This window comes from Pithys albifrons, chromosome Z (assembly GCF_047495875.1).
Source record: "Pithys albifrons albifrons isolate INPA30051 chromosome Z, PitAlb_v1, whole genome shotgun sequence".
Lineage (NCBI taxonomy): Eukaryota > Metazoa > Chordata > Aves > Passeriformes > Thamnophilidae > Pithys > Pithys albifrons.
The window spans coordinates 80,976,386-80,994,582 of NC_092497.1; the positions used below are offsets into that span (position 1 = coordinate 80,976,386).

The window sequence follows — 18,197 nt, forward strand, 5'->3', positions numbered from 1 at the left end:
CCCTGTAAAGAGGCAGTAGGTGCAAATTTCTAACAAAGTGAAATGTTACATCAAAATCTAGAAGCAAACACAGGAAAAAACAGCAAAAATTATAATCAGCTTTTCAAAAAGTGTAAGTGTTTTATGATGGCCAACTTGTGCAATTTTGCCTTCATGTCAGGAGTCTAAAGTAAGGGGTCTCATTTTGAAATGTATGCAAATCTTCAAACTGCTCATACAGATGTAAACATGCTGCAACAGGAGTGAACACTCACCCGAACACAATGTGTCACAAAGGAATCAATGTAGTCCTTCGCCTGGTGATTATTATAGAGGCAACATCTAAAAGGGAAATACACACACACATAGTTTTTATAAATGCCACTAGCCCATGTAGCACAAAATTAAAAGAGAAATATGAGCACAGCAACAGCAACTGACTCCTTCACACAAAACCACTAAGTACAAAATTAATGTGTTTTCTGTGCATTTGTCCTTGCTCTTAAAAGCAGAAATATTTTTTCATCAGACGTGTAATCATATGCAAGTAAACTCAAGTTCCACTTACTTTGGAGAAAGGACTGGAGGGCTGACAAAAGACCTTAAAGCATCTTTCACCATGTCTTGCATGAGGTGAGTGCCAAAAACCTTCTTGTTATCTACTAGGAAAGTTGTCTGAAAGTAAAAATGTGTTTTTAGAAACATGTTTTAAGTTAAAAGTAATGCTCTACGACTTACTAAGAGAAAGCTCTTACAATACATATTATATATAAGAAACTTGTAATATTCCTTTAAGAATTGACATGGTTCACTTAAGTCCAAGTTACAGATTCAGAAAGAGGCATAATGAGACCTCACACTTCCATGGTATTCCCAGGACACAAAATACAGCTGTACAGCATAAGATAATGCATGTACAATTATTTTATTTCTTGGACTTTGAAGATGATATATGAGACAGGTAGTTCTGAAGACTGTCATGAAATAGATTATGTGCCTTTTCTGGAGGCAGATAAAAATCTTCAGACTCCTGTATAGTTTTTTCTACCCCAATGGATACTACTTCTTTCATTGGTCATGTCTAATGCTCATTTAATTTCCCTCCATGAGTGCTTCTTAAATGGTTCTTCAGCAGTCAGAGAAAAATCTCTGCACCCACAGGTGCACAAACTTGTGTAATGGAAAGTCAGAACACACACACCATGAACATATTTTACTTGCCAATAGTTATATTCCATCAGCTCTTTATATGGCTTAATAGGGATCAAATGTAAAGAAGTTCCAGCATCCAGGGACACCCTATTAAAATCCAAACCACCTATAAGGAGTTATTTACTCAGAGTTAAGGAATGTATAATGCACTTTCAAGGTAAGTGAAGCAGTGAGAAGAAAAGTAGTAAGTCTGTTCTGCACTAATCATCAGGTTTTCTGTTGTAGCAACAGAGGCCATCCACACATGAAATTTTTCCAAACAGGGTGATGAATACAAACACCAATCCCAAACAGGGACAGCATATGGAGAAGAGCATAAAAATGTGTATACAGGCACAGGATTATGGCAGAGAAAAGTTCTAACGCCTTCTGTTTAAAATTAGCATGTACTAAAATGATCTAAGCAACAGTATTTAAAAATGTTTTAAAATGTTAGATCAGAACATAAGCCTTCATATACAGAATCAGAGAATGGTTTGATGGGGCATCCACAACTCTGGGTAACTTGTTTCAATGCCTCATCATCCTCACAGCAAAGAATTCCTTCCATAATACAAAATACTTAAGTATCACCAGGAAATCCGTATTTATAATGAATGCAGAAGTATTTTATTCAAAGACATAGATTAGGACTTGCCTGTAACAGGGATCTTGAAAGAACACATGGTGATTGCTCACTAAACTCGCAGAAAAAGTCCTAATTTATAGTTACAAAAAAAAAAGAAAGATAATTCAGGTTAATATGCCAATTTATCTACATGCATATATATACACACACACAGAGCCACATTTTTATACACACATATTTCATCTTTTATAAACACATATATAACTGTCAATACACTTACATTTCCTATAAAGGTGCACATGAAAACACAGCATAGCTTATATAATTTGTAAGCAAGTGACCATGGGTAATTTGAACACAACAGATTATGAAGATAAAATCCGGGGTTTTTTGCAACTACTTGTTATTTAACAGAACAAAAAGGCTTCTGAATTTTCTAATGCAACAACTGGAAGGATGATTATAGTACAGAAAAAAAATACTGTGAGATCATTGACATCTCGACAAAACCAAACCAGGTAATGAACAAAACTGTAATGTCTAATTGATACCAGATGCTTCATGTAAATACTCCTTTAATTAACAGGAAACAGGAAACAAAAGATTTTTGCTTGATTTTAACTGATCTACCTATGTCTCTTTTCTCAGTCAGTGAACACACATATATTAAAAGTATTTTGAGCATTTAAGTGTCTTATAATTGTAGGCAGTAATTAAGAGTAACATCACTTACTAAGGAGAGACCATAAGCAGATACTTGACTTTATGCCTATCTAGGAAATTGCATGCTTGAACAAAGATGTATTAAGTGAAAATATGCAGAATACTGAAATTAACAAATTAATCTGAAAAAATCAGACATATAGCGAAGAATTATGTTCTGATGCTGCAGATACAGCTCTTCAATCAAAGAAACTTGCCTGGCCTCTGTCACTAACATACGTAACTATTTTACAAATCACAGGAAAGGTGGGAGGTTTGAGATGTGAAAAGGTCTTTGTCAAAAAAAGAAACATATTAAGTATCAGGAAAGACAGTAAACTTTGAAATTGTACAGAACAGTAAGAAACACCAAATACATACATAATGCTCAGTTTTCTCTCCAGAGAGCAACAGCAGGTATATATAGAATGAATTTTTGCGAGTTATATTTTCAGATCTTACTTTTGGCAGTAAATAAGAAATATTCGTGCTTACCAGTATACAGTGCAAATTAGTTAAGTTGACTACTTCACATACAGTTTTTATTCTTTCTATTAGTTTGGAAAAATAATTGACCATTTCTTCCCGTTTAATTATTTTTGCATATCGAGGGAAAGTTGGTGGCAGCAACCTCTGATTAACAAGGGGCTCAAAGCCCATCATAATAGGATGATCTAATAAAGGACAAGAGAAACAGAGAAAAGCTCTGTGTAAGTCTTGTTTTCAGAACTTACTTCAAACTTGCAAGTATAATACACATCATTCAACTGGCCACAATGAATTTTTTAACTGACAGTTAATTACCAGAGACTAACTACTCAATTAAGTCAATCATTATTTTAAAAAACTCCAATGCTCAACACATACCTGTACAAACAGTGAGGTGCTGTTCCCTGTTTTAAAATAGTTATTACACTGATTTGAAGTGCAGTGCACTTAATGAAAAGTTCACATTATCTCTGGCTATGAAGTAACATTATTGCTTTCAGGGGAACCACCACTTATTGAAATAAAATTAAAATCAAGGAATGTAAATCTGTAACAACTTGTATAACAAGAATTATTACTTTAAAGAAAACAGTGATTTTAAGTTCCTTTAAATACACAAAGGTATTTATATTTATGAAGAAAGCATAGTTAAGAGAGTCAAAAATAGGGTAATTTGATACACACCTCCTTTAGTGGTATCATTCTGTGCCTGCATACCATGATGCAATGAATTGTGGATGGCAGAAAGCAAGTCAGCTGCCTGAGTCATTAGTTTCTGAGCTTCTGCAATTGCACTTGTCTGAAAGGCAGGAAACACTATGAACCAACACTTTGACTATATAACTAATGCTAGTATAAGAAAAAACAGTATTAGGTTCTGATGTTCTTACACAACCAGTTCTGAACAAAACCCACAACACTATATGAAAGACTACCCTGGGGGAACATGTGCTTCTATTCCTTTACCTTAAAACATGAAGTTCTTTCCCTCTCAGTAAATGGGAAATCTTATGTTCAAAAAACCAGACAAATTACACAGAACATGATTATATTCCTCTTCTCAGACCAAAGGTATTTAGATACAAGTTCAGTATCCCATGCAAGGAAAAGCTAAGTTCTTCAGAGACAGGCAAAATATTGCCCAATGTCAGGTAAATCCACAGGAGGGGACAGAAACCACTCAAGAAAACTTTTGCTCAAGTGCGTGACAAGCTAATTTGAAATCCATAAATATTTTTAAGTGTTTTGTAATGAATATTCTGTATTTCTGTGAGGTCATAATGATGTCAGCTACCAGCACTCCCTGCACGTGTATCAATTCAAATCTCCTCAATCTACAGCATAATTGCCTGATCTTAATGAAAAATTAGTATTTCACATGATCACAATGTGAACACAGAAACCCACATGAACATACCTCTTTTTTCGTAAATGCTATTAAAACAGTCAGCAGTACCCGGGTAAACTTGACTCTGCTGAACACAGCTAAACATTGCTGGTGCTGTAATAAAATTATACTGCTAATTACTAAGCAATAGCATTAAATCACAGAATCATAGAATATGCAAAATTGGAAGGGACTCATGGATTATCCAGCCCAACTCCTTGCCCTGCACAGGTCCACCCCAAGAATCACACCATGCACTTGAGTGGTGTCAAACCCTCCCAGAACTCTGCCAGGCTTAGTGCTGTGACAACAGCCCTAGGAAGCCTGTTCCAGTGCCTCTAAGCAAAAAGTAGTTTTCTAATATCCAGCCAAATCTTTCCTGGCACAGATTCATGCCATTCCCTCAGGACCTGTCACTGATCACCACAGAAAAGTGCCTGCCCTCCCCTTCCCCTCATGAGGACATTGTAGACTGCAATGAGGTCTCTCCTCAGCCTTGTTATCTCCAGGCTGAAGACATCAAGTGACCTCAGCCATTCCTCATACAGCTTCCCCTCAAGGCCCTTCACCATCCTCATGGCCCTCCTCTGGACAATCTCTGAGCACTTTATAACCTTCTTATACTGTGGCAGCCAAACTTCACACAGTACTCCTGCCCTCCCTGTGTGAACTGCCACACAAACTGCCTCAGCATGCCCTGGCTGACATGCCCTACTCTGTTTGCCAGCTCTTCACCACACTACTGGTGAATCACACTCCCCAGGCTGCTTTTTATATGCATGGGTGTGGAGTATACCCCATTTAAATCCCATTAACAGCCAATAAATTCAGGGAAAAAAGCAAACAATTCTTTACTTCAAGTTCAACTTCTGGATCTCTCTCTTCTCCTTGTCGACTTCGAGTGCTCTAGAAGAAAAAGAAATGTCAAATCATTTATTAAAAATTGCAAAGGGAAGCTGCTGATAAAACCCCTTTACCCTCCAGAACATACATCTAATTGGTAAATAAGCCCAAAAATCAGTTCTCAAGTTCAAAATTTCTTAATACATAATCCAGGTATTTGAAGAAGAGCCATTCTACAGTAATGAGATGTACTTCAGTAAACTGAAATAAGCAAGCAAAGTGCATGCACATTTCACACTGCAAAGGAAAACTGAGTAACTTCTTTAACATTACATACATCTGCCTAAAGCCTAGAAGTTAAATACCTACTTTCTGTGCCCCAGCCCAGTGTTATCTCCTATATCATGACTTCACCTGCTACTAAAGAAGCAACTATTAAAGTATAGAAAAGTCTGAAGACTTCACCACCTTAAGCCAGAAGGCAAACTAAAAGCACGTTACACAAACCATTATGGCAGTTCTTCAAAAACCCCACCATTTAATGACACAAACCTCCTGCATTCATCATAATCCAACTCCCTCCCTCAAACCTGTGTTAACTACACTTGAAATATAATTGACAAGGCAAATGTGAAAACAATACCTTCACTCGTCTTTGCATGTCATCTTCTACATCTTTCAGCATACCTGGAAAAAATCATAGCACAATTGAAAGCTGAGAAGCATTCCCAGGTACACCTACACCACTCAGGGGAAAAAACAGGTTTCAGGGGAAAGTCAGTTTTAGGAGTGCTTTTCACTACCCAGAGACTAGACAAAAAGTGATCTTGTAGGGATGACAGGAATGTTGTGCAACAACTGAACAATCAGTATAGACTGACTGATCCAAAGCTAAAGCATTTACAAACTTTTCAAAAATCAACAGAAAGCTAAAGGATATATAAAAATATTGCATCAAAAGACTAGCATAAATACTTATGTATGTATCTAATAATATATGTATTCACAGATGTAGAACTACTAGGTTGCATGTTCTTCTACAGCAAGCTCTTTTGAAGACAACAAATTTTAAAGCCAAAAAGCAGAATTCAAGCAGTGCACTTTCCAGCCACCTGTATCTATCCACGATGAGCTCATGCCCAGCCACCTTGTTGGCACATCTGAAAGCACTTCTGTTTCTCATAACAACTAGACAGCTGAACCTTTTTTACCAAGGAAAAAAAAATTGATCTCTCTTTTTATGAAGTCAGCAATTTCCACAAGACTAATAAAAAAACTTAACAGCTGAGACTTGTGCCAATTGATCAAGTATGGCTGAAAGTAAACACGTGCTCAAAAGAGAAAGCAACTGATGGCCAAATAAACAGAAAGCACAAACTGTACCTGTAACTCTAAGATCTGTCACACTGTTGGCCATTTTAAATCCGTAAGTCATTGACTGAAAATCTTCCTAAAAAAAAAATCAAGGAAAATATGTAATGAAATATAAAAAGCTGAAGTTACATGTACAGGTTGGGGTTTGGCTTGACTTTTTGGTTTGTGGGCTTTTTGCTGGTTTTTCTTTTTTGGGGGTGGGGCTGTGCACAGGGTGTGCTTTTGCTTAGCTCCATTGAGTATAAATGCCCAGTTTTATTCTACACAGCTGAATACACTCAATGGTTTGGGTGACTCCCCTGGCGAAATCCAGCCTGAGTTAATTATTTTCTGTATAAATACCTAATACCAATATCCCCTTCATATTTTCATCAAGTGACACCCTATCATAATGTTTACATATTTAACCACACGAGATACTGAAACACATACCTCCTCAAAAACAGCTGCTTTGTTAACCTTTTCTCTGGCAATATCACAGATTTTTAGGATCCCAAGGGCAAAAGCTTTCATAGCAGGATCTTCTATGAAGTCTGGATTATGAATATAAAGGCAAGTGAATACTGTCTGTGCCAAGGAATGCCCTTCTAACCACGTTATCTAGAGAAAAGAAAATTAAACATTTCACTTGTGACAGTCAAGTCTTTGTTTTTATAGATCCATTATTTTTTTCATCTCACTGTGCTTCAAAGAGTCATTAAGGAACTCCTTAGCATGGCAACCTTCCATCTATCAAAAAAGAGCAAGTGAAGGTTCTTTCAGCCTTTGTCCATCTGCTGGCTTGTGGCAGACAGTAAGTTACTAAAGCCTATAACAAGCCTAGAATTCTGGGGTTGGATAAACCTCTTCTATAATGTTCAGGTCTAATCTCTGTGCCCTAGATATGACAATAAGAGACCATCAGATTTCCAACCTTTTTCTGTACAAATACTGACTAAAAAATGCAAGTGCCAATGAAACAACTCACCAATATTCTGCATGTTCTTTTACTTCTGTCACTTAAAAGCTTCTTTTCACAATCCCCCCTCTCTCTACTTTCATGTTGCTTTAAGCTACAGGGAAAGCTTCAATAACTTAAATTTCTATCTTGAAATAGCATAAAACAAAGTAAGACCATTACTTTTGACTGCCACCCCTTTAGAAAAAACGTCAGCATTTGGGGGCCAGGGCAGAAGACAAATTATGTTACACCTTATCAGATATACAGTAATCTTTACATGTCTTTTTGACTGAACTGATTTGTTTTAAAAAACAAAGTAATGCTATTGATGTAATTTTAAAGAGTAATTGAAGATTAGTATCATTTACTGAGGAAATTAAAGCATACGCATAGGAGAAAAAAAAATCACAATTACCAAGTAAGTGATACTTATTTTTTCTAAATGGATTTATTTTCTTTCTTCAAAATGTCCCTGTGAGCTCAGTCAGCTCTGGTCATACAGAAAGGAGCAACAGAGTGCTACAGGTTACTGCACACTCAGCTTCCAGCACAGTCAAACATCAATACACAGCAGGCAATCAGATAACAATCATTCGTAAAACCAGAAACCATAAAACCTTTTTAAATCATTCAAAAATGCTACCAGTTACCTTCCACATTTCCTAGAGGAAAGTAATAAAAAACCCCCAATATTGTGACTTTTATAATAGCCAATGCAAACAACTAAGTGGAAATTAAAATACAATATATGTATTTTCTAAGCCAAACCATCAAACTTTAAGAGCAGAGAAATGCTTACCAAACAGCAAAAACATGTATCCATTATTCCTACCAGCTCAGGTGAAGTGAGATCCTTTATTTTAATGGTGCCATCCTTAGAAAACAAGGAAAAAACCCTCTTAAACACTATGCAAGCATATAGGGAAAACACAACTTATTTGTACAGTTGGAAATTGAAATTTGTTTAAGACTTCAGAGTAACTGTATGCCTCTAGAGCTTTAGTGATCAGATACACAATGTGTCTCAAATTTTGAAAAGCTCTGCCTTCCCACATTGTGCTGAACACTGACCAAACATAAAGCTACTCAAAGAGAATGCTGAAGTAACAGTTTTGATACCTGAATCAACAATGGAAGTTTAAAACCTGTTAAGTGTCAACACTAAAATCAGTATGTACAACCATAATAAAGACAGAACAAGGAACAATATGCAGGGCCAATTCTTTGAAAACTGCCTTTCAAACTGAAGATACCTGTACAGCTTTACTGCCTTCAAGGTCAGGACCAAAAAGGCTGCAGATCTACTCTGACCATTTTATTTGTCCATGTAATGGTTTGCCCCATGGCTTCCTCAGTAACCATTGTATCTAAGGAAGTTACAAGTGTTCCACACGTGTCTTCCACGTAGCAGGGGGGGAGTGGTTTTTTGTTGTTGCTTCCCGGTCCTTGCCGGAGGAGCTGGAGGGAGGTGGTTGGAGTCTGGTCCCTCCGGTGCCTGGTGGTTCTCCTGTCCTGGGTGAGATTGTTTCATTCTTGTTCCCCTTCCTTGAGGTTTTTAATTGTGTTTGTTTTGATTCATTCGGTTTCTTTGGGTTGGGTTGGTGTCTTCCCTATTTTCTGGCTAATCAATCCCCTTTTCTCCCTTCCCCTCTCCCCTGGGAGGTGGGATCCTGTGTATTGTGTATACAGTGTGGTTTGTAAATGTTAGTAAATATAATTTATTCTTTTTATTCAGTTCAGTTTCTTTAGAGTGCGTTTCTTTTCAGGTTTCTTTCCTTTCCTTTGCTGGGAAGGCTCTGGGAGGGGGAAGGGGGGCCAGTCCATGGTTGGCAACAGCCAGGCCAAACCTGTGACAGTCCAATGTATGCAGTTCTGCATATATTCTATATGATTTTGGCCAATATTTTGCAGAGATCTCTTAGTACATTTGAAACAAAGCTCACTATAAAAAAAACTTTTGCCTATGAATGCATTCTTTTTTCCAAAATAACAGAAAGTCTCTCAATCTCCCTAAACAAATTTACCTTGATCATAAATCCAAAATTCATCATCACTGTCCATGTTGTTAAATTAGCCAGCTTCTGTTCAATGCTAATAAACTGACAGTATCATAAATGTTCATTTCTGGCTTGTGTAAGGAAGTTGGTTTCCATTCAGGTTAAACGGGGGCTAACAAATACTCACACAAGAGACACCTTTTGGGGAAGCACAAGGTGACTTGCAAAACCATTTCTGAAATATATTTACATGACATATCAATATCAAATAATTTCACAGTACTTTTCACTGAACAGTAAGTATCATTGTGAATTTGCAGGTAATAAAAGTAAAAAAAAAGTAAACACCCCAAGCTATTTCTTAGTTAACTATCCAAAATAAAAAAAGAAAAAAATTCAGGTAAACACTTAAAACATTAATTATGCTGAATTGTGCTTAACTGTAATTTGATAAAACTGTAGGACATTTTTACAGACAGTGTAAGCAAAACCAGGAAATTCACACAAACCTTAATAGCTTGCTCAAAGTTAAGAACCTTTCTGTTAACTTGGTTTCCAATCATACCAGCATCCATCTTCGGATCCATCATTTCAATGGCAGACATGGCTTCAAAGAGACCAAAACTAAGAACACAGAGAAAAAAGAAAAACATGCAGAAGGTAATTTTTTTATACACAACAGTCTTCACAAACTAATGTAGAAACGTAGGATGACAAACTGAGTAAACTGAATTCTGACTACAGACAATAAGGTACATCCACATTAGTACTGATCTTCAGAGATCAAGGTTTTCAGGAATCTGAGGATGGCTCAGCAACTTAGTAGGAAAATAGATGGCTAAAAGCAGAAGAAAACTATTAGCCCTTTTTTAAAGCTGAAGAACACTCTTGAGCTAAATAGCACATTACTAAATCTATGCACACTTGTTCCTATACACCTCATAATGACATAGCATTTTTTAAAGATGATATAATCAACTGATATTAATTGAACAAGCTGTTCTTTATTTCACCACATCCAAAAAAACAAGTAAGATATGTCCCCACAAACTAATGACAATATACATGACACAAGCTAATATATACTGAAATTGCAGTCAGGGTATAAAAGTTTGCAGAAGAATCACACTAAATGAAGACTCAACTATAGAAGAAGGAATGTAATGCCTCACTGCTGGTACATTTGACATTCATCAGAACAGTTGCATTGGTCTTTATATTATAAAGAGATTATTTCATGTGTCACACTTATAAATTCTGAAAAGTCTATTTGCTCTGAAATGCTCTTATGCATAAAACTAAACCTGAAAACACGTTTTGATTCTACAGAGTAACTGCTTGGTGACATCCTTGCATACATTTTTAAACAGGTTTTAATTTAATAGTGTGCTCCTGTTTTCTGAGCCATTAGACTCAAATAAGCACATTTATTCTTCATGCAAATGAACAGACTTGTGCAGTTAAACAATTTAATCTTTAAAAGATTTAAATTCTTTAAATTCATCCTTCTTTAACCAATGCAGAAAGTCTTTCACCCGTTTTTAAAATATACTTTTCCTCAATCTGCAGATCTCTCACTTTCTGTTTTAGCACGTCATTTAAGTTACATTAAAGCATAGAGATTGTGTGTCCTAAACTTGATAATTAATATTTGAGGCAACCAAATTTAAAGTTTTAAAGTCGTTCTGGCATTTTTGTATAAAAGCATGTCCACATAAAATAGTTCAGTGTGTTCAGTAGTGTTCTCACCACTGACTGTGAGATGTGTTACGAACTTCTAAAACACATTGATCACTGAAAATGCAACGTTCAGCACTCACACAGGTGCAGCTGAGGATGAATGACATTCTAAACACTTCAACTATCTCTTTTAAAGTAAAAATTTTTATTAGGAAACATTAACATGTTTGCACTAATCCTATTTAAAAACAAGAACTATCCCACATGCATACTTACAGCTTGTCATGAAGTAGTTCCCCTAACTTCAGTTCTACAAAGAAACAGGACAGAAGAAATAATTACAATCATCCTACTAGCACAACTTTTCCAGCATAGTCTTGTCACTCACCAAACTGTGTTACACTAACAGACAATGTGTGGGAAGCAGATCAGACATTTCTACTCCACTTTTGTTTGTTTTTACTTACAAAGCACTTGCAAGACTGAAAGACTAAAAAAAGCCTCAGGGGTTCACAGTCTTCCCTAATTCCTCTGTTATTCCAATAGTTAATCAGGTTTCAGAACTACTAAACACCCAGTGCACTCACAGCCCAGAGCCAATATCCTGGGCTGCATCAGAAACAGTGTGGCCAGCATGGCCAGGGAAGGGATTCTGCCCTTCTAATCTCTGCTGATGAGACCCTACCCAGAGTGCTGCACCCAGCCCTGGGGTCCCCAGCACAGAACATGGTTCTGCTGGAGTGAGTTCACATGAGGGCAACAAGAATGACTGGATGGCTGGAGCACCTTTCCTATGAAGACAGGCTGAAAGAGTTGGGGGTGTTCAGCCTGGAGAACAGAAGGCTCCAGGGAGATGTTCTAGCAGCTTTCCAATACCTACAGGGGAGCTACAACAGAGCTGTGGAGGGACTCTTTACAAGGGCCTGCAATCATAGGACAAGGGGGAAACACTGTTGAACTGAAAGAGGGATTTACACTGGAACAGGTTGTCCAGAGAAGGTCTGGATGCCCCATCCCTGCAAGTGTTTAAGACAAGGCTGGATGGAATTCTGAACAACGTGGCCTAGTAGAAGATGTCCCTGTCCATGGAAGAGGAGTTGGAATAAGATGGTCTTCAAGGTCCCATCCAACACAAATCATTCTATGATGATTACTCTATGAAACAGTAGCATCAGCTGTTTCCTGTGCTCCTTTGTCCAGATGTCTTAATCTGTCCAGGGAAGATTACTGAAAGGCTTGCTTTTCCTCATTACTTTTAAAGAAGTCTTTAGATAGATTTGATGGGCACACAGATATAATTAATACATAGAAACTATTTGATGGCATACAGGAATTGTGATTACCATCCTGTAACATGGTGAGTGGTAAGCTACAGTTTTATATTTATTTTTCACTAATGTCATCATAAAGTCAATTGGAAAAATTGTAAACTAGCAGTAATCTAACAACAATAAAGGCACTATTTAAATGGAAGCAACTGCTTCCCTGTTACTGGGACACCACAACATCAGTTCAGAATTTCAGCCTTGTTTCAGAAATGAAAAATGATGCATTGATGAATTAAATTAATTCTTGGACCCTAGAAATCCAAAAATATACAGGAGTTAAAAATGTGCATGAATGGCATTTCCACTTGGCAGAAGAGACAGGAAGAAATCTTTCCAAAGGAAAAAAACAGGTGCAAAAGTGCACAAGACAAAAAACATGAATTAAAACTACATAATCTGGAAGAAGCAGGGTGGGGTGATGCTGGCTCACAGTTAACAAAGAATCAATGTAGCTCACTCATCTAAAGCTTGAACCTGGGTCAAACCATTGCTCAGACCTCAAATAACTATTCTTAGTCCCCCAAAGGATTCCAGATTTTCTCAGAACACAAGGACTACAACTCACCTCTACAAGCTTCTTCAAAATCCTGGGTTATATCTATCCAGCTTGTATTACTCTTTTCCATCTTGTCAGGCATACCGAGTTCCCATCCTGAATCATCATCTTCTACTGAAGCTTTCATAACCATGATGTTGCACCTTTAAATCCCTATCACAGACACCATATATGTGCACAAATTAGAGAAAGTCCTTCATGGCAATATTTTTTTTTCTTTTCAAGAACTGGGTGAGAAAGAGATACTTATTAACCTGATTTTATTTAAACAGCTATTGTTACATAAAACCAACAAACCCAACCTTATTAATAAAAACTATTTAAAAAAATGTTTTCTTACTCATCATTACTCTAAAACTAATTTTTAGGCTGTGAAACCTCAAAAACTAAGGACAGAGATTCACAATAGCATACTGTCAAATTAGAAATATAATGGGAAGTATAAAGAAGTCATCCCTTAAAACATAAGCAGATACCACTTCTTTTTTTGTTTTTTATACTATTAGGCTATATATCCTTTTACTGTTCTGCAAAAAGAATTAAAAAGAGGGAACTGTAAAACTGATCACAAGCGAGCCTGTTATTCATGTGACGTGTATTGAAATTAATTCGTGAAAGGGGACTTACTTTCTCTGATTTCTTCAGCAGAAAGCAGTATCAAAATTACGGCGCAAATGTTAAGCAACTTCAGACTGGAATTAAGTCTCAACCTCCACCGACCAGTTATTTCGAACTGGTTTTGTGCTTTCTCAACCTCTCAACACGGGGTCCGCCCTGAGGCATTCCAGGCTCTCTCGGCCAGCCTGTGAGAGGCCAGCACCGACCCCCCTCCCGTCCCTCGCAGGAGACAGCTGCGAGCTCGGCGAGCCCTGAGCAGCTTCATCACAGCCGCTGCGAGCAAAGGGTCCCGTGGCAGGAGACCGGCATCAGGAATAAACAAAAACAAATGGGGACATCCAAAGGCTTCTGAACGCCACAGCCCGGGGGTCCCCTCGGCCCATCTCCCCGTCAGGATGGCGTCCGGATGGCACCAGCTCGCAAGCGATCGCAGGCGCTGCAGGCTCAGTGGGCTGGGATGACGAATTACATAAAAAACCCCAATTAAATTAAATTCCCTTCCGGATTTCGGGAAATTTAGGCCTCGCGGGTTCTCCTCTTCCTGCAGGTTATCCAACTCTGGCCGCTGCCAGGTCCGCGCAGCTCAGCGGGGGCACGGCAGCCTGCCCGCACGGCCCCTGCGCCCCGCCGCAGGGCAAGGGCCAGCGCGCTGCGGGGCACGGGCACCGCCGCCACGGACTGCCCCTCTCCCTCCTTCCGCCATCCCTCCTTCCCTCTGTTCCGCTACGGAGCTGGCTCTGCCCGCAACCCCACCCGCACCTTCCCCGACCTCACCCGCCGGCTCCGCCGCCGCTGCCGCCGCTGCCACCGCGCCTGCTGGGCCTGGGCCTGGGCCTGAGGCTGCGCCGCCGCACACGCGCAGTGCCCGCGGCCCGGCCCGCGCAGCCGCACACCGGAGCCCCCGCCCCGCCGCGGGCGCGCCTGCGCCGCCGTCGCCCCGAGAGCGGCGGGAGCGGAGCCGGGGTCGGGATGGCGACGGCGATGGGCTCCACCGTTTCTGCCTCTGGGCGCAGGGCCGAGGCGAGCGGAGCGGCGGTGGCGATGGGCTGCCCAGCGCGGGGCTGGCGCGGGCGCCCTGAGCCCCCGGGCGCGGCGGGAGAGGCCGGGAAGGGGTGTGAGGGTGCGCCGGGGCCGCCGGCGGGCGCTGCCGGTCCGCCCTTCAGCGAGGGGAGAGCCTCCCTGCCCAGGTCCTGTTGCGAACGCTGCATAAATATGGGAGAGGGGGAGGAATCGAGGTTGGAGCCAGGTTCTTCTCTGATAAGAAATTGTATAAATAAGACACTTTGGCTTAATTTTTATATATATATATTTAGTATAACTTTGGTTACAAGGACTTCCTGAAACAACACCTCAGCCTTGGCCATATTGACTGCCTCCAGTGGTCCACTCTGGCCTCCAATCGGGATTCATGGAGACACACCATTCACGACGCTGCTGCTTCCTTTGAGAATACACGGAGAGTCAGTCTGGAGGAGAAAAGACAATGCAGAAAGAACCGTTCCTTGCCAATGTCACCCAGGGAGACTGTTGTAGTTTGGGATTATTATGTAAATTCTCTCCCCTGCCACTTAACTGCCCAGGCCAGCGGTTAACAAAAGAAGCAGTTAACTGTTGGTCGCTGGGGTGGGGGCAGGTTTGTCTCTTTTGGGTTTTTTTGGATATTCTCCCCAGCCTTGGCTCGGTGGAACGGGGGAGTGGGGGCTCCAAGGAGGCAGCTGCCCTGCTGGTAACTGCTGGGGTTTTTTCCTGGCTGTCTCGCTGCTGCCTACCCCTGACTGCTTTTCGTGCCGCGCTGCTGCTGCTGCCTGCCTTGGATTTGCTGCTGGTTGCTCGTACCTGTCTGCTTCTTGGACGGGGAACACAGGGGGAAGAGACTGAGTCCATCTGAAAGCTCACTGCTCGTCTGTCTCGCTGGAGAGGGACTGAAACTCACTCTGCAGCCAGCCGGGCTGTGACATGGACACTTAAGTATAACCTTTCCTCCCGGAGGAAAACCTGCTGGGTTTTGTTGTTGTTTTGTTTTTTTTTCTTTCTCTTGTGGTGTTGGGGAAGTGGGTTGCACTAGTCTGTTTACATATATATATATATATAGCAGTTATCCTTCTTGTATTAAAATTCCTTTTCTTAAATTTGATAAAGAGTGGTGTGATTATCGTGGAGGAGGCCCCTCCCCTGCTTGTGGGTAAAAACATTTTGGTTTTTTCCCCTCAAACCGAGACAGAGATGTTCCCCTGTGCCTTCTGTGACCGGACCTGCCTATCCCGTATTGCCCTTTTTAGCCATCAACAGCTTGCAGCAAGCGTGGGTAGTGCCCTTCTCAAATCTTCGTTCACGAAGCCTGGCCATGATGATGATGATGATGACTTTGGGGATTTTAGTTACGAGATTTTAAGTTTTGGTTGGAGGGGAGCTTTCTGATTGTACATGTGAGAAAAGTTACAAGCTATGGAATTCACTAGCTGAAAATGTATCTTTCCAGATGGTACCAGCAGAAGCTAAAATAGAACTTAATCCAAGGTTATCCAATCAAAATTCAGCTAAAGCAGCTGGAGAACTGAGGAAACAAGCTAGGGCTTTCCGTTGATGCCAAAGGGGTTTTTGTTCTGATTTTCACATTTTGTAGATTTTAGGAACACAGTAGTTGTAGATTTTTAGAGGGTTAATATTTCTAACAGTTTAAGTTTAATGCCTTTCTATCACTACCCCTGTCCCAGAACAGGGAGCTCAAATTCCTTTAGTTAATTAATCTTGTTTAGACTCCTTTCCAAGGTAGAGCTGAAGGATATCAGAAGGGCCACAGAATGAAACATAAACACAGGTCAGAGTGACCCAAAAGCCAGAACTGGATGAGCTCCAAGAGACCTTTGTGTGCCTGAGGAAGAAGAGCTGATGAAGACAGAGGGTCTTGACGACCCCAGACCCAATTCCAGGGGTTGGTCCAGGGGTGGGACTGGGGCTGGACTGAGAAATGTGTAAAGCAATGATTGGAGGGATCTTATTATAAAAGCCATGGAAACAAGAACTGGGGCACATGCCTGTCATCCTGTATTCCTGTGGGCTGTAGGCCCTGTGATATTAAAGGACCTTCACTTTTTATCTTACCCTGCACTAACGTGGCTCGAAGTCCTTTTTTGGGGGGAAGGGTCACTCACGGCATCACCGGGGAAAACAACGGAGCAGAGCATGCATCCAGCAGAGAGGTTAAAAGTTTAAGCGAGGAAGAAGCCCTGACATGAGCACCTGTGAGGCAGAAGAGCGAGACCCCTACTCAAGAATTCAAAGCGCCACCCCAGTTACGCCCAGCTGTGCAGATGTGTGAAGAGTTCTCGCTTACTTCATGCGTATGTATTGCATTCCTCAGTCCATTGCTTTGCATATGTAGTAGAGCAGTGTATAAAGCGTGTAAGCTGACACCGCACGGGGCGAGGAGTGGGTCATCCACTGCTAACCTCTGTCTCCCCACTGGCGTTAATAAAACAAATGCCTGCTGCTTCACAGAGCAAAACCGTTGCAGCAGTTCTTTATCGACCGGAATTTACCAGGAATTTTGGCATCATCTCGGTGGTGCCAGCCAACAGGACGAGAGGCAGTGGGGCCGAGGCCGTGCGGGGGCTGGGGCGGTGCTGGGGCCGGGGCGGGGCTGGGGCTGGGGCGGGTCGGGGCTAAGGCTGGGACTGGGGCTGGGCCGGGGCCGTGCGGGGGCCGGGGCGGTGCTGGGGACGGGCGGCGCTGGGGCTGGGGCAGGGCCGGGCCGGGTCCGTGTTGGGCCGGGGCGGTGCTGGGGCAGGGCCGGGCCGGGTCCGTGTTGGGCCGGGGCGGTGCTGGGGCAGGGCCGGGCCGGGTCCGTGTTGGGCCGGGGCGGTGCTGGGGCAGGGCCGGGCCGGGTCCGTGTTGGGCCGGGGCGGTGCGGGGGCCGGGGCGGGGCCGGGGTGGGGCTGGAACGGGGTGGGGCCGGGGCTGGCGCTGGGGCGGGGCCAGAGCCCGGGCCGGGTCCATGTTGGGCCGGGGCGGGGCCGGGGCTGGGGCTGGGCGGGGTTGGGGCGAGGCCGGGCCGGGTCCGTGTTGGGCCGGGGCGGTGCTGGGGACGGGCGGGGCTGGGGTTGGGACTGGGCGGGGTTGGGGCGAGGCCGGGGCGGTGCTGGGGCGGGGCCGGGCCGGGCCGGGTCCGTGTTGGGCCGGGGCGGTGCTGGGGCGGGGCCGGGGCCGGGCCGGGTCCGTGTTGGGCCGGGGCGGTGCTGGGGCCGGGCCGGGTCCGTGTTGGGCCGGGGCGGTGCTGGGGACGGGCGGTGCTGGGGCTGGGGCAGGGCCGGGCCGGGTCCGTGTTGGGCCGGGGCGGTGCTGGGCACGTGCGGCGCTGGGGCTGGGGCAGGGCCGGGCCGGGGCGGCGGTGGGGCTTGGGCCATACTGGGGCCGGGGCGGAGCGCAGGGCGCGGAGCAGCTGTACGTGTAGCATTCCTGCAGTTTCCTGAACTGGAAGCAGACTTGGAGAGTTTTGTTGTTGTTTTGGTTGGTTGGTTTTTTCTG

The 18,197-nt window shown here is 42.5% G+C and overlaps 2 protein-coding genes across 3 annotated transcripts in view; both read right to left on the reverse strand.

The window, feature by feature from the left end:
- NAA35 (N-alpha-acetyltransferase 35, NatC auxiliary subunit) overlaps positions 1 to 14,552 on the reverse strand; it is a 24,024-nt gene extending 9,472 nt beyond the window's left edge. The window contains exons 1-15 of one of the 2 annotated variants that reach the window (XM_071581514.1): positions 14,448 to 14,552; positions 13,065 to 13,208; positions 11,448 to 11,481; positions 10,001 to 10,115; positions 8,294 to 8,368; positions 6,987 to 7,154; positions 6,564 to 6,630; positions 5,824 to 5,867; positions 5,193 to 5,243; positions 4,368 to 4,451; positions 3,635 to 3,749; positions 2,957 to 3,135; positions 1,829 to 1,888; positions 548 to 654; positions 255 to 321 (exon numbers count right to left, since the gene is read on the reverse strand). In XM_071581514.1, coding sequence (XP_071437615.1) covers positions 255 to 321; positions 548 to 654; positions 1,829 to 1,888; positions 2,957 to 3,135; positions 3,635 to 3,749; positions 4,368 to 4,451; positions 5,193 to 5,243; positions 5,824 to 5,867; positions 6,564 to 6,630; positions 6,987 to 7,154; positions 8,294 to 8,368; positions 10,001 to 10,115; positions 11,448 to 11,481; positions 13,065 to 13,188 — 1,290 coding nt within the window. In that variant the 5' untranslated portion in view covers positions 13,189 to 13,208; positions 14,448 to 14,552. The remainder of the gene's footprint in view (positions 1 to 254; positions 322 to 547; positions 655 to 1,828; positions 1,889 to 2,956; positions 3,136 to 3,634; positions 3,750 to 4,367; positions 4,452 to 5,192; positions 5,244 to 5,823; positions 5,868 to 6,563; positions 6,631 to 6,986; positions 7,155 to 8,293; positions 8,369 to 10,000; positions 10,116 to 11,447; positions 11,482 to 13,064; positions 13,209 to 14,447) is intronic. The other variant, XM_071581515.1, reaches the window with a different exon arrangement.
- Positions 14,553 to 17,335: 2,783 nt separating this feature from the next.
- LOC139685063 (basic proline-rich protein-like) lies at positions 17,336 to 18,076 on the reverse strand. The gene has a single exon (XM_071581582.1). The coding sequence runs from the start codon at positions 18,074 to 18,076 to the stop codon at positions 17,336 to 17,338; it is 741 nt and encodes a 246-aa protein (XP_071437683.1).
- Positions 18,077 to 18,197: the final 121 nt, after the last annotated feature.